The sequence below is a fragment of the Gasterosteus aculeatus genome, chromosome 4 (assembly GCF_964276395.1).
Source record: "Gasterosteus aculeatus chromosome 4, fGasAcu3.hap1.1, whole genome shotgun sequence".
NCBI lineage: Eukaryota > Metazoa > Chordata > Actinopteri > Perciformes > Gasterosteidae > Gasterosteus > Gasterosteus aculeatus.
In genome coordinates, this window is record NC_135691.1 from 24,269,177 (window position 1) to 24,280,168 (window position 10,992).

At 43.6% G+C, this 10,992-nt stretch overlaps 1 protein-coding gene across 1 annotated transcript; it reads right to left on the reverse strand.

The window, feature by feature from the left end:
- Positions 1-7,627: 7,627 nt before the first annotated feature.
- kiss2 (kisspeptin 2) lies at positions 7,628-9,041 on the reverse strand. Its single transcript, XM_040174604.2, has 2 exons — positions 8,879-9,041; positions 7,628-8,511 (listed from the first exon to the last, which is right to left on the reverse strand). Exons 1-2 carry the CDS (start codon positions 9,006-9,008, stop codon positions 8,261-8,263), a joined length of 381 nt encoding a protein of 126 aa, XP_040030538.1. The 5' UTR covers positions 9,009-9,041; the 3' UTR covers positions 7,628-8,260.
- Between the last annotated feature and the right edge of the window lie 1,951 nt (positions 9,042-10,992).

A 10,992-nucleotide genomic window follows, 5' to 3' on the forward strand; every position in this document is an offset into this window, starting at 1 on the left:
GTCTGAGGTTGGAGAAATGCCGGACAAGGAAAGAATGTGGCGGAAGTGGCTTTGGAACCACAATCTGGTAGCTACTTCGTGGGATTGTGGAAAGGGTCTCCTTCCGTTTCCTGGGCTCCATCATCACCCAGGACCTCAAGTGGGAGCTGAACATCAGCTCCATCACCAAGAAGGCTCAGCAGAGGTTGTTCTTCCTGAGGCAGCAAGAAATTTAACCTGCCAAAGACGATGATGGTGCACTTTTACGAGGCCATCATCGAGTCCATCCTCTGCTCCTCCATCACCGTCTGGTACGCTGCAGCAACAGCAAAGGACAAGCTTCAGCGTGTAATCCGCTCTCATCCTTTATTTTAAACTAACCCATAGCCTTATACTACTAACCCATAGCATTATTTTTTATTTTATTCCTTGTGCACTGTTGTCTTGTCGTCCATTGTCGTACTGTCTGCTGTTACGCACCAACCGCCAAGTCAAATTCCTTGTACATCTGACATATTATGGCAGTAAATGTTTCCTGATTCCTGAGATGGACTCCGTTGCATTGCTTCGTTGCATTACTTTCTTACTTCGATAGGTTACCTGATTGCATTTTTGAGTAACCTTCTTGACTTGCCTTGCTAGGTTATCTTATTAGGTCACCTTATTGAGTTACATTGTTACATTATTATTACTGCATATTATTATTATATAGTGTGGTGAGTCACCTGAGGCCCGCAATCAGGCGCCATGGACACCGGCCGCACCACAATCACAGGTTGAGCGCCGGCAGCTGGTGCCACTCAACCCAATCCCATTTAAGCGGCAGGCTTACACCAAACCAGGAGGCCGAGTGAGACAGACGTGTTCTAACCCCTCTTGTTTTGTCTTCAGAGACCAGCGCCTGACGCTCAGCCCGCACGACACGGAAACCCGGGTTCGTCGTTGACCCCATGGCCCACCCGACGACAGACCGCTAGAGGAGGACTACCGTCCTCCTGCATGTGTTGGACACTGCCTTGCTTGGTATTTTGAACAAATGTCAATAAACCCCGTAGGGGGACTAATTACACTCCCCGTGTTGTAGCGTCCTGACTCCTCCTGTGACAAATTGGTGGAGAATGCGGGCAGGACAGGAATAATGACTCCACCGGAACATTAAAGTGGTTTACGAACACTCTCCCTCCCCGGATCGCAGCGAACACAAACCACCCCCGACAACATGAATGTCTGAATCATACTGGGATGTTTACTGAAACTGATTGGCTGGCCCTACTAAAAGAAAATCCACCAGCCGCCATTATCTAAACGTGAACCACATACATACGTTGCTTCGGCTGCAACTTGCCTGTTTTAAGTAAAAATATTAGTTAGTTTTGCTTATAAAACTTTTTTTTTTGCCTGCAAAACAAAAAGTTTTGCGATCTGAGTTTGTACGTATACACTACAGTGGGCGGTCAATGAACAAGGAGTTTCTATTTGTGGTTCAACTGGGCGCTCGGTGTCTGCTTCCACCATTAAACACTGAAGGGAGGTAAGTTGACTCTGTATTTTGTCAAAATTATTTTAAATGCAGCAGCACTTTACTGTCACTGTCAATTTTTGAGTCCCTTTTTGTTTCTGGAAAACTCTGCATCTGAGTCGTACCTTCCTGACACTTTACCTTGTTTTCATGTTGTTAGTCTTTTATTAAAAAACAACATGGAGAACTGCTGTGTTGACATGAAGCCCCACTTTCATGTCTGCTCACATAGTTATGTTAGCTTATTTAGTGGTATCATGTTGGTAAGGTGAGGAAAAAGTTATTTCTTTTAATTTTCTTGTTTTTGTGTAATAATCCAGCAGATGACTGGTCAACTTCTCAGACATCTGCTTTTGAAAGATGGGCAATTATTCAGACATACTGTGAAATGGTATCATTTGTGTCTGAACATCATGCCGAACCACAGTGTACCCGAGTGTCAGTGCTTGCACAGACACCCATCACATTCCAAGTAGCCCACATTAAATATTATGAATATTCTAAACACTTCTGCAAACTGCCATTAAGTATGGTGCAACTAGTTCACGACTCTTTGCTGTCCTTGCTCCGAAATGGTGGAACGAGCTCTTTGAAGACACCAGGACCGCAGAGAGCCTTCACATCTTCCGCCGCAAACTAAAGACACACCTCTTCAGACTCTACCTCGACTAAAAGACTAACAAATTGTAGCACTTAAATTGTACTTATAGCGCCACTCATCTATAGCAAATTGTAAATTGGCTTATTTGAGGAAAATTCACTTTCTTGTTTCTTGTTCTTTTGAGTTTGTACCCTATGGTTGAATGCACTTATTGTAAGTCACTTTGGATAAAAGCGTCAGCTAAATGACATGTAATAATAATAATAAATAGTTGTTGGCAAGAGCATGGTTCTGTGATATAATGGCCTTATTCTTTAGTAAAACAAACGAAATGTTTCAGAATTTTCCCTGGGGAGCAATTAGACTCAAACTACCAACCTTGCGGTTCCGAGTGCACCCTCTCTACCCCTGCACCACGACGACCCAGAATCATTTTATACTACAGCATGTGAGTGAGCAAAATAAAGCTTACAAATGAGGAAAAAGATGTCACACCTGTAGGTCAAGTTGGGTTTTTGTCCTGTCTCCATGTTTGTTTTTTGACTTCCTTTTTTATTTTGGAAATTAACTCTCCTCTCGTTTCAGGTTCCTTGCCCTTCCTCTTGTGTCACCAGTCTGATTGTGTCCACCTGTTCCCCCACTTCCCCCATGTGCACTTTATAGTCTGTCTCTCCCCTTGCCCTGTGCCAGTGTGTCATGTTCTTTGCACACCTGCCTCATGAAAGAATTAAGCCCAAGTCGTAGTTTTGTTTGTCCCGAGCCACGTTATAGGCTCCTTAGTTGGCCATATGCCGTTTATGGCTCCACAGCTCTTCGATTTAGTTTAGAGCCTTTTTAGTGATTGATTGTTTTGTTATTTCCTCTGTAAGGGAGATTTTGGTTTTACATTTGTTGACTATTCAGCTCTCTTAGTTTAGCCAGAAAGTTTTTTGTTCCTAGGGACTTCCCTGTGTTTTTTGTTGGGAAATAAAAGCCTCAGCTGAACCACTATTCTGCGTCCGAGTCCCCCCGTGACAAAAGAGGCTAATGGGTGTAGTGGAAAACAAAAACAGAATAACAAAAAGCGATCCTCAAAAGGAAGACTTAATAGTCTTCCTTTAAGAAAACAAAAGGTTAAAAAGTCCTCGGTAATTTAAATACTTAGATTATATTATATTAGATTAGATTCAACTTTTTTGTCATTGCGCAGGGTACAAGTACTGAGGCAACGAAATGCAGTTTAACATCCAACCAGAGTGCAAAATAGCAAAAGGTGCAGAGTATGTGCATATGTAAAGTGTAATAAGTGAATAAATAGATATGTACAGTAAGAAATAGTTGTGCAATATGAACAGTAAGAAATGGATATACAATAACAGTGCAAATGTTCAGTGGCTGGAGGAAGGTGTGTGGCAGTCAAGCCAGGGTGGAGGGGGGAAGTACAGTCACTGAGGGAGATGTGTGTGTGTGGGGGTGGGGGGCAGAGTTCAGAGTTCAGGGGGGGCAGAGTTCAGTAGAATGACAGCCGCAGGGATGAAGCTGTTCCTGAACCTGCTGGTCCGGGAACGGAGCACCCTGTAGCGCCTCCCAGAGGGGAGGAGGGCAAACAGTCTGTGGCTGGGGTGAGAGCTGTCCTTTTCGATGCTGTGTGCCCTCCGCAGACATCTCTTGCTCTGGACAGCCTCAATGGTGGGGAGTGAGGAACCGGTGATGCGTTGGGCAGTTTTCACCACCCTCTGCAGTGATTTACAGAGCAGCTGCCATACCATACTGAGATGCAGTTTGTAAGGATGCTCTCTATGGTACAGCGGTAGAAATTCTCTAGAATCTGAGGAGACAGATGGGCCTTCTTCAGTCTCCTCAGGAAGAAGAGACGCTGGTGTGCTTTCTTTACCAGGGATGAGGTGTTGAGGGTCCAAGAGAGGTCCTTAGAGATGTGGACACCCAGGAACTTGAAGCTGGCGACACGCTCAACCTCCGTCCCGTTGATATGGATGGGGATGTGTGTGCCAGTTTTCTTCCGGAAGTCCACAATTAGCTCTTTGGTCTTCTTGGTGTTGAGGGCCAGGTTGTTGTCGGCGCACTATACCGCCAGGTGCTGGACCTCCTCTCTGTAGGCCGACTCATCGTTGTCACTGATGAGGCCAATCACCGTTGTGTCGTCTGCAAACTTGACAATGGTATTAGAACCGTGTACAGGTGTTACAGTCGTAGGTGAAAAGGGAGTAAAGGAGAGGACTTAGCACACAGCTCTGTGGCACGCCGGTGTTCAGGATGAGGGTTGAGGAGGTGTGGTTCTCTACCCTAACAGACTGGGGTCTGTTGGATAGGAAGTCCAGTATCCAGTTACAGAGGGAAGTGTTGATACCCAGGTGACTGAGTTTCGTGATTAGTTTGGAGGGGATGACAGTGTTGAAAGCTGAACTGAAGTCTATGAGCTGAACTGAAGTCTCCTCACATAGCTGTTGTTATTGTCCAGGTGAGAAAGGGCGGAGTGTAATGCCGTGGAGATGGCATCTCCACGGCATTGCGGTAGGCGAATTGGAAGGGGTCCAGTGTGGGTGGTAAGCAGGTTTTGAGGTGAGCCAGGACCAGCCTCTCGAAGCACTTCATGATGGTTGGAGTGAGTGCAACTGGGCGGAAGTCATTTAAGCTCACTGCGGTGGAGTGCTTTGGCACTGGCACGATAGAGGTGGTTTTAAAGCACGTGGGGACAGTAGCTTGGGCTAGTGACAGGTTGAATATGTCAGTCAGGACCTCAGCTAGCTGCCCAGCACAGGCCCTGAGCACGCGTCCGGGGACGCCATCAGGGCCAGCAGCCTTACGTGCATTAATCCTGCTCAGTGCAGTACACACGTCGGTGGAGGAGAGTGTGAGGGGCTGGTGGTCTGAAGTGAGCACAGCCTTGATGGCGGCCTCCTGGTTGTCCCTGTCGAAGCGTGCATAAAAGCTGTTAAGCTCGTCAGGGAAGGAGGCATCATTGTTTTGGGGGGTGGTGTTGGTGGGTTTGTAGTCTGTTATGGCCTGGATGCCTACTTAGTAAACAATACACACCACACCCTAAACCTAATGTGTCTAAACAACAAAATCTGTGAAATGCAAAAGGTGGTATCAGTATCTAACTTAACCCTGTGCCCGCTTCCTCACGCTCTCAAACAAACAATCTGATCTGCAGCCGCCTCAGCTGCAATCAGTCAGGGACTTGCCCGGGACTTCTGGGCGAGTCTTCTCTCGTTCCTCCAATCTTCAATGGGGGATGTCACAGCCTGCTTGGCATTCACTTACTTTAACCCACACGAGGTTGCTGGGCAGCCGTAACACTTGAGTATTAACTCTCCGTTTCTATTGCCTCGGATTTCAGCATGTTTTATAAATGTTGCTGAAATAGTTAGCTGTTAGTTGACGTTAGCTGCACAAACAAGGCTAACGTTAGCTACTGTATACCTAAAAGAAGGCGCTGAAGTGTATTCATTTATTAAATTGTACGCTTTTAATTTTAATCTTGCAAAGGGTGCTGTTAAAATGCATGTCTCTATTTTGTGTAAAAACCCGTTTTGATTCTTTACAAATTATATTTAATATGAATCCATTAGACCACCATTACATGTTTCCTCTCATGCACCCCCTAGAGCACCCTGAGTGGTGTCTGCACCCAACTTTGGGAATTACATTACAGGTAATTTTAGCTGACGTTTTTATCCAAAGCCACTTACATTACACTTTAAACCCATGGCTTTTACATTTTGCCCAGGGAGCAATTAGGGGTTCGGTGTCTTGCTCAGGGACTTTGACTTGAGACAGGGGCAGCCGGGACTCAAACCACTAACCTTGCGGTTCGCAGCGCACCCGCTCTACCCACTGTGCCACGACAACCCCTAGGAATCCCTAATATGATCTAATGTTAATATGTCTTCATCTAGGTTGGAGTTATACAGTGAATAAATTAATACCTCATGTTAAATTGCATTTCTTTGTTATTGTGTGTACCACTTGTCTGGGACTAGTATTAGGAAAAAGCACTAAATATCTACCTAGGTTCGAAGGAGAGGTAGGTTTTGAACGAATGACCAGTTTATTGCTTCACTTGATCATGCAACAATCACAATATAAAACAGTGTGAAATGAGTCTTTCCAGTGTAGATATATGTACAAGGCCCAGGATATATTCCGTTCAGTCCGTGAATAGTGTGTGCGTGAAAGTTCCGAGTTCCGTTCTGGTCCGGGTCTTTATGTATACTGTCTCTCTGAACTACCTTACTACCGTCTACCTGACGGCAGGACTGGGGTCTGATGTCTTCTTGATACACGAATCAGGTTCGGTCTGGATCATACGGTAGGCCACACCGCATCCACGATCCAGGTTTAGCTCGCCATCTCAGCATTCAGATTCACAGGATTCAGGTTCTTCTAGTGTGCATAAAAAAACAATCTACACAAAGTGCAGAATAATCAGATTACATTGAGATGATAAAACAATATCACAGTAATACTCTTATAACATTACAACTTCACTTAATAATAATGTACAATTACAGATTGTGTAGGCAGTATTCCACATCACTAAACAAAGGATTTATCTTTTTCCATTAATACGTTATGTGATAGCTCATCACTATATTATATCACCATACTTAACATGAGAATACCTTAAAGTATAACTTGAACTTAATTTAAGATATGCTTAGGTTATTTAGACCGTGGGTTAACGTTGCATGCACGTAGAAAGTGGGGCTTCATGTCAACACAGCAGCCCTCCATGCTGTTCTTTAATAAAAGACACTGCGACACTAACAACATTAGTCGAACCACCAATAGAAACTCCTGATTCATTCAGCGGCGTAAGCCGAAAGTAAAACCTTTTTATCCGAGACCAAAGGGGTTTTTTTTGAGACCAAAGCGTTTTGTATAGCAGGTAAAATATATATTAATAAGCAAAACTAACAAATAATTTATTCTCAGTTTATATATTTTTACTTACAAACTTTATTTTTGTTTGCAATGCAGGAAACTTGCTCTCGAAACTTTTTTTTTGTTGCATAATATAGACACAAATCTACCTTCATATGGGCCTCCTCCATGCTCTGACAGCAGCGCGAGCTGCGGGGCTCCTGTAACACTGACTCTCTGACTCTGAGTAACTTCAGAATGATACGTGCTTTGACATCAGACACCAAAAAGTCCCTAATAACGTAAAAGTTGCTGTATTTGTTGTTGGTACAAAAAGAAAGTTGCCAAGAGGAAAAGTCGCAGGATTTAGCAGGAAAGTCTCCCAAGTTGGCAACACTGAACAGAGACCTTGACAATGAAAAAAAAGAACCGTGTAATTTGCCTATATCTTCCTGTTTTATCGTCCTGTTTTAATTAGTGCTTTAAAATTACTTATGTCATTGGGGAAGCAGCCTAATCATATATGGAGTTTTAACAGATAAAATATATAAATCAAATAGGAATTTAAATGATCACATGCTGTCAGGGGGATAAGAACACAGAGACAGCAGATACACTTTTGCTCATCTGCTATTCAATATTTCTATTCTATTCAATAACATGCAAATTCACATATTTATTTCATAATAAAATTACAATACTTTTTCTTTACATGATATCAATGAAATAAATAATAATTTGACAGAAATATATTTAAAAAGGTTAGGTCAAGGTGAAGATTATTAATTACAGCACTTATTTAAGTATATTAAATATGTTGGTAAGATCTTATAAATATTTATTTTCAAACATTTATTTAATTTAACTAATATCTGATTGCACTTCATTGTATGTTTAATATTGTGGTTTCCTACTTCACATTTTATTGTTATTGATATACTTCATATAAAGCAGTACCGTATGTTGTATGTGGAAACATTGAAACATATTTGCAATGCCATGGTTAAATGAAGCCACTGCAGCATTAGAAAAACGTTTTTTGTACAACAATTTAAAATTGAAGTTAACCCTTCATCATACACGTTCATTGGCCTGTTTCAATATGATTTGTTGAATACAATATGACATATTTGACATATATATATATGCTGACACAACATGTTGGTGCTTGTTGTTGTCCTGTGTTAATGCATTTTCTTTAGTGAGTTTAGCTTTTTAGCCAATTCTATATAAATATAATCCTGGTACACAAGATCTCAGAGAAAGACATATTTGTTTTGAGTTGTTACGTCCAGTTATCGCAAGAAGAGAGAAGATCTAAGAGAGAGGGGTGAAAGTGTATTGGTCCTTGCTCTTTTAACGGCTCTTCTGTAAATGTAGCGTTTCCCAAAGCGGAGACCGAACGGGTTGAAATTGAATTGATTCCTGCGGTCGTTGCACAGGAGCCGCCTCTGTTCCTCGTTCTCTCTCAGGGAGAAACACGGGTTGGCATCGTCCGCCAGAAATGCTCCAATAGTTCTTCTTGTGAGCGTAGAAAGAACTGACCCTGAGTGAAATGGCAGCAAAAAAAATAGAGCTCAGATAAAAGCAAACATCCTGCATTCAACAATTTTTTTTAATTCTATAATTTAATGAAGCGATGCATTTGAGTTTAACTACATTTCATAAATTGTTTGTATTATATGTAAATTCATAATCACTGAAAAAACAATAGCTGCCAATTACATTTTGTGGAAAAGAAAGTAAAATATGTCCCTCTGACATTACAGAAATTAAAGGAAATATTGTAGGTTAAGCATAAGTCATGCAAACTGTAGTCAAGTACTTCTCAGCCCCTCAGCCAAGTGAAATGAACTATGATCAAAAATAAAATATGACCAAATCTTTTGTTAAAATGTATTTCGGTTGCCCACCTTTTGGAAGTATCCTTTGTGCAAAATCAAATCCTGGCCGAGCGGCTCTCACACTCCCTCCATCATTAACAACCATCAGCCCGCACACCACAACCAAAGCGAAGAGTCTCATGATCCTCTCTCTCTGCATCCAAACTGTGCGGATAAAAGTGTTTATGTTCACTTCTTAGCAGGTACTGACATGGCCACTGTTATCAGACCTGTTTTAATATTTCCACTATGTCACCACGTGCTCCTACAGCTCACAGCCAATCCCACAAAGCCTGCGTCCCTCTGTAAATTGCCGAGCTGTCCAAGGCTGCTGGTTCTGAAATGTGTAAGTCATCTGCTCTTCCGGGAAATGTTGTGAGCTCACTTTGCTCCTGGACTGATCGAGAGATAATGTGTTGCCGCATTTTGAAAAGTAGTGAACTGGTCAGCATTTAGTGGCAGAACCAAAGAGAGAGAGCTCCTGTTTCATGCCATAAAACAGGAGCAAACACCAAATCATTTTTTTCAACTGAGCACATAACATCATTAAAAAACCAACGTTGTTTTAAAGTGTCTACGTCTCCAATGTGTTTATTAAAACGGAACTCTAGCCAGAGTCTGGCCCTGACATTCACCAGCCACACTGCTCTGGCCTCAGCCCCTCTCTGTTCTTAAATAAAATAAATAAAAATCTTTTCTGTAAAAACCACATTAAAAAGACTAAAAACCAATGTTAAATGAGGAGGCTCCTTTCCTCCCCCGTCTACCTCTGGTTAGTAGTAGAGAGCCCAGGGCCGGGGCGTCGCTCAGCGTCGGCCCCACTGCCTCCACCAGCTGCTTCAGGCACAGGACTTGTGCCTCCAGCAGCGCCCCCATCAGGCCTGGGGTACCACTGCTGCTGATGTCCAGCCTCGCTCTGTGAATCAAAGGCTCTCTCAACAACCAGTACAGAAAGGAAGACTGTGGGCACTTTTTATGATTAAAAAGGGCCCAAGACTTAAAAACACCCTGATAAAACGGAGGTAGCCCTTTAAATCTTTTGAATCAATTAAAAACAGAGCAGTATCCAGCCCCAGGTTGTTTACACGTCTGAAAATACAGCTGGCCACGTCCCTCCATACTAAAAACTCTGGACCTGTGAGATATTTCTGTAAAAACTGGAGTCTAAAAGTGGTCGTCCGGCTGGCCAGGTGGACGAGGCCCTGTCCCCCCTCCTCTCTGGCTAAAAACAGCACCCCTTGTGGCACCCAGTGTAGACCCCCCAAAATAAATCCACCATTTTTCTTTTGTATGTTGGCTAGGAAGCCTGAGGGAGGGTCCAGGCAGGTGAGACTGTGCCACAGCTGGGATGCAATCAGGTTGTTTAAAACCAAAACTCTACCTTTAAAAGACATTTGAGGGAGCAGCCATTTCCACTTGGAAAGTCTCCCCTCAATTCTTTCTGTGACGCCCCCCCCTGTTCTTCTGGACGATGTTCTCTTGTCCCAGATAAATCCCCAGGTATTTAAAACCATCTTTCCTCCACACTAGGCTTTGGGGCAGAACTGGGAGGCCGCCACGCCATTCACCGACAGAAAGGTCTTCACTTTTCTTACAGTTCACCCTCGCTAGAGCCGGAGACTGTGGTCCAACCACGTAGGTTGAGCCCCACACCGTGTGTTAAGGATCATATACAGGTGTCTGCGGTTAGACACTACGTGCTTTAGTAACTGAGACTTACATCCAGACAAGATCTTTTTGATCGGTGACATCACCTTTCTGTGTCTGGAGAGCTCTCTACTGAGGAACTCGTCTGTGATGAACGGAGGGACATTTGATAGGACCACCTTTGTGGCCGGTTGCGTCAGTGGCAACACCTGAACGAACATGTGGTTTACCGTGAGGACCGCCTCGACGACTCGGTTCACCTTCCCCACCTGGTCCAGAAAAATGACTACGGCCCCGTTCATCCGGGTGGCCGATTTCACGCTGCTGTACTCAGCTACAATTTTTGTTGCCGGTTGCGTTAACGGCAACACCTGGACAAACAATTCTTTTACCGTGAGGCCTATCTCGACGACACGGTTCACCTTCTCCACCTGGTCCAGGAAGGTGACTACGGCGCCGTTCATGCGTGCTCCACCCTGAGCCGAGCCGCCAGCAGC

Bases quoted from the DNA above. Each gene is read 5' to 3' on its own strand.
- kiss2 (XM_040174604.2), bottom strand. From the start codon at position 9,008: ATGCAGAGAGAGAGGATCATGAGACTCTTCGCTTTGGTTGTGGTGTGC. The intron at 8,512-8,878 runs GTGGGCAACCGA...CATTTCACTCAG, and splicing joins ACAAAGGATACTTCCAAAAG to GGTCAGTTCTTTCTACGCTC.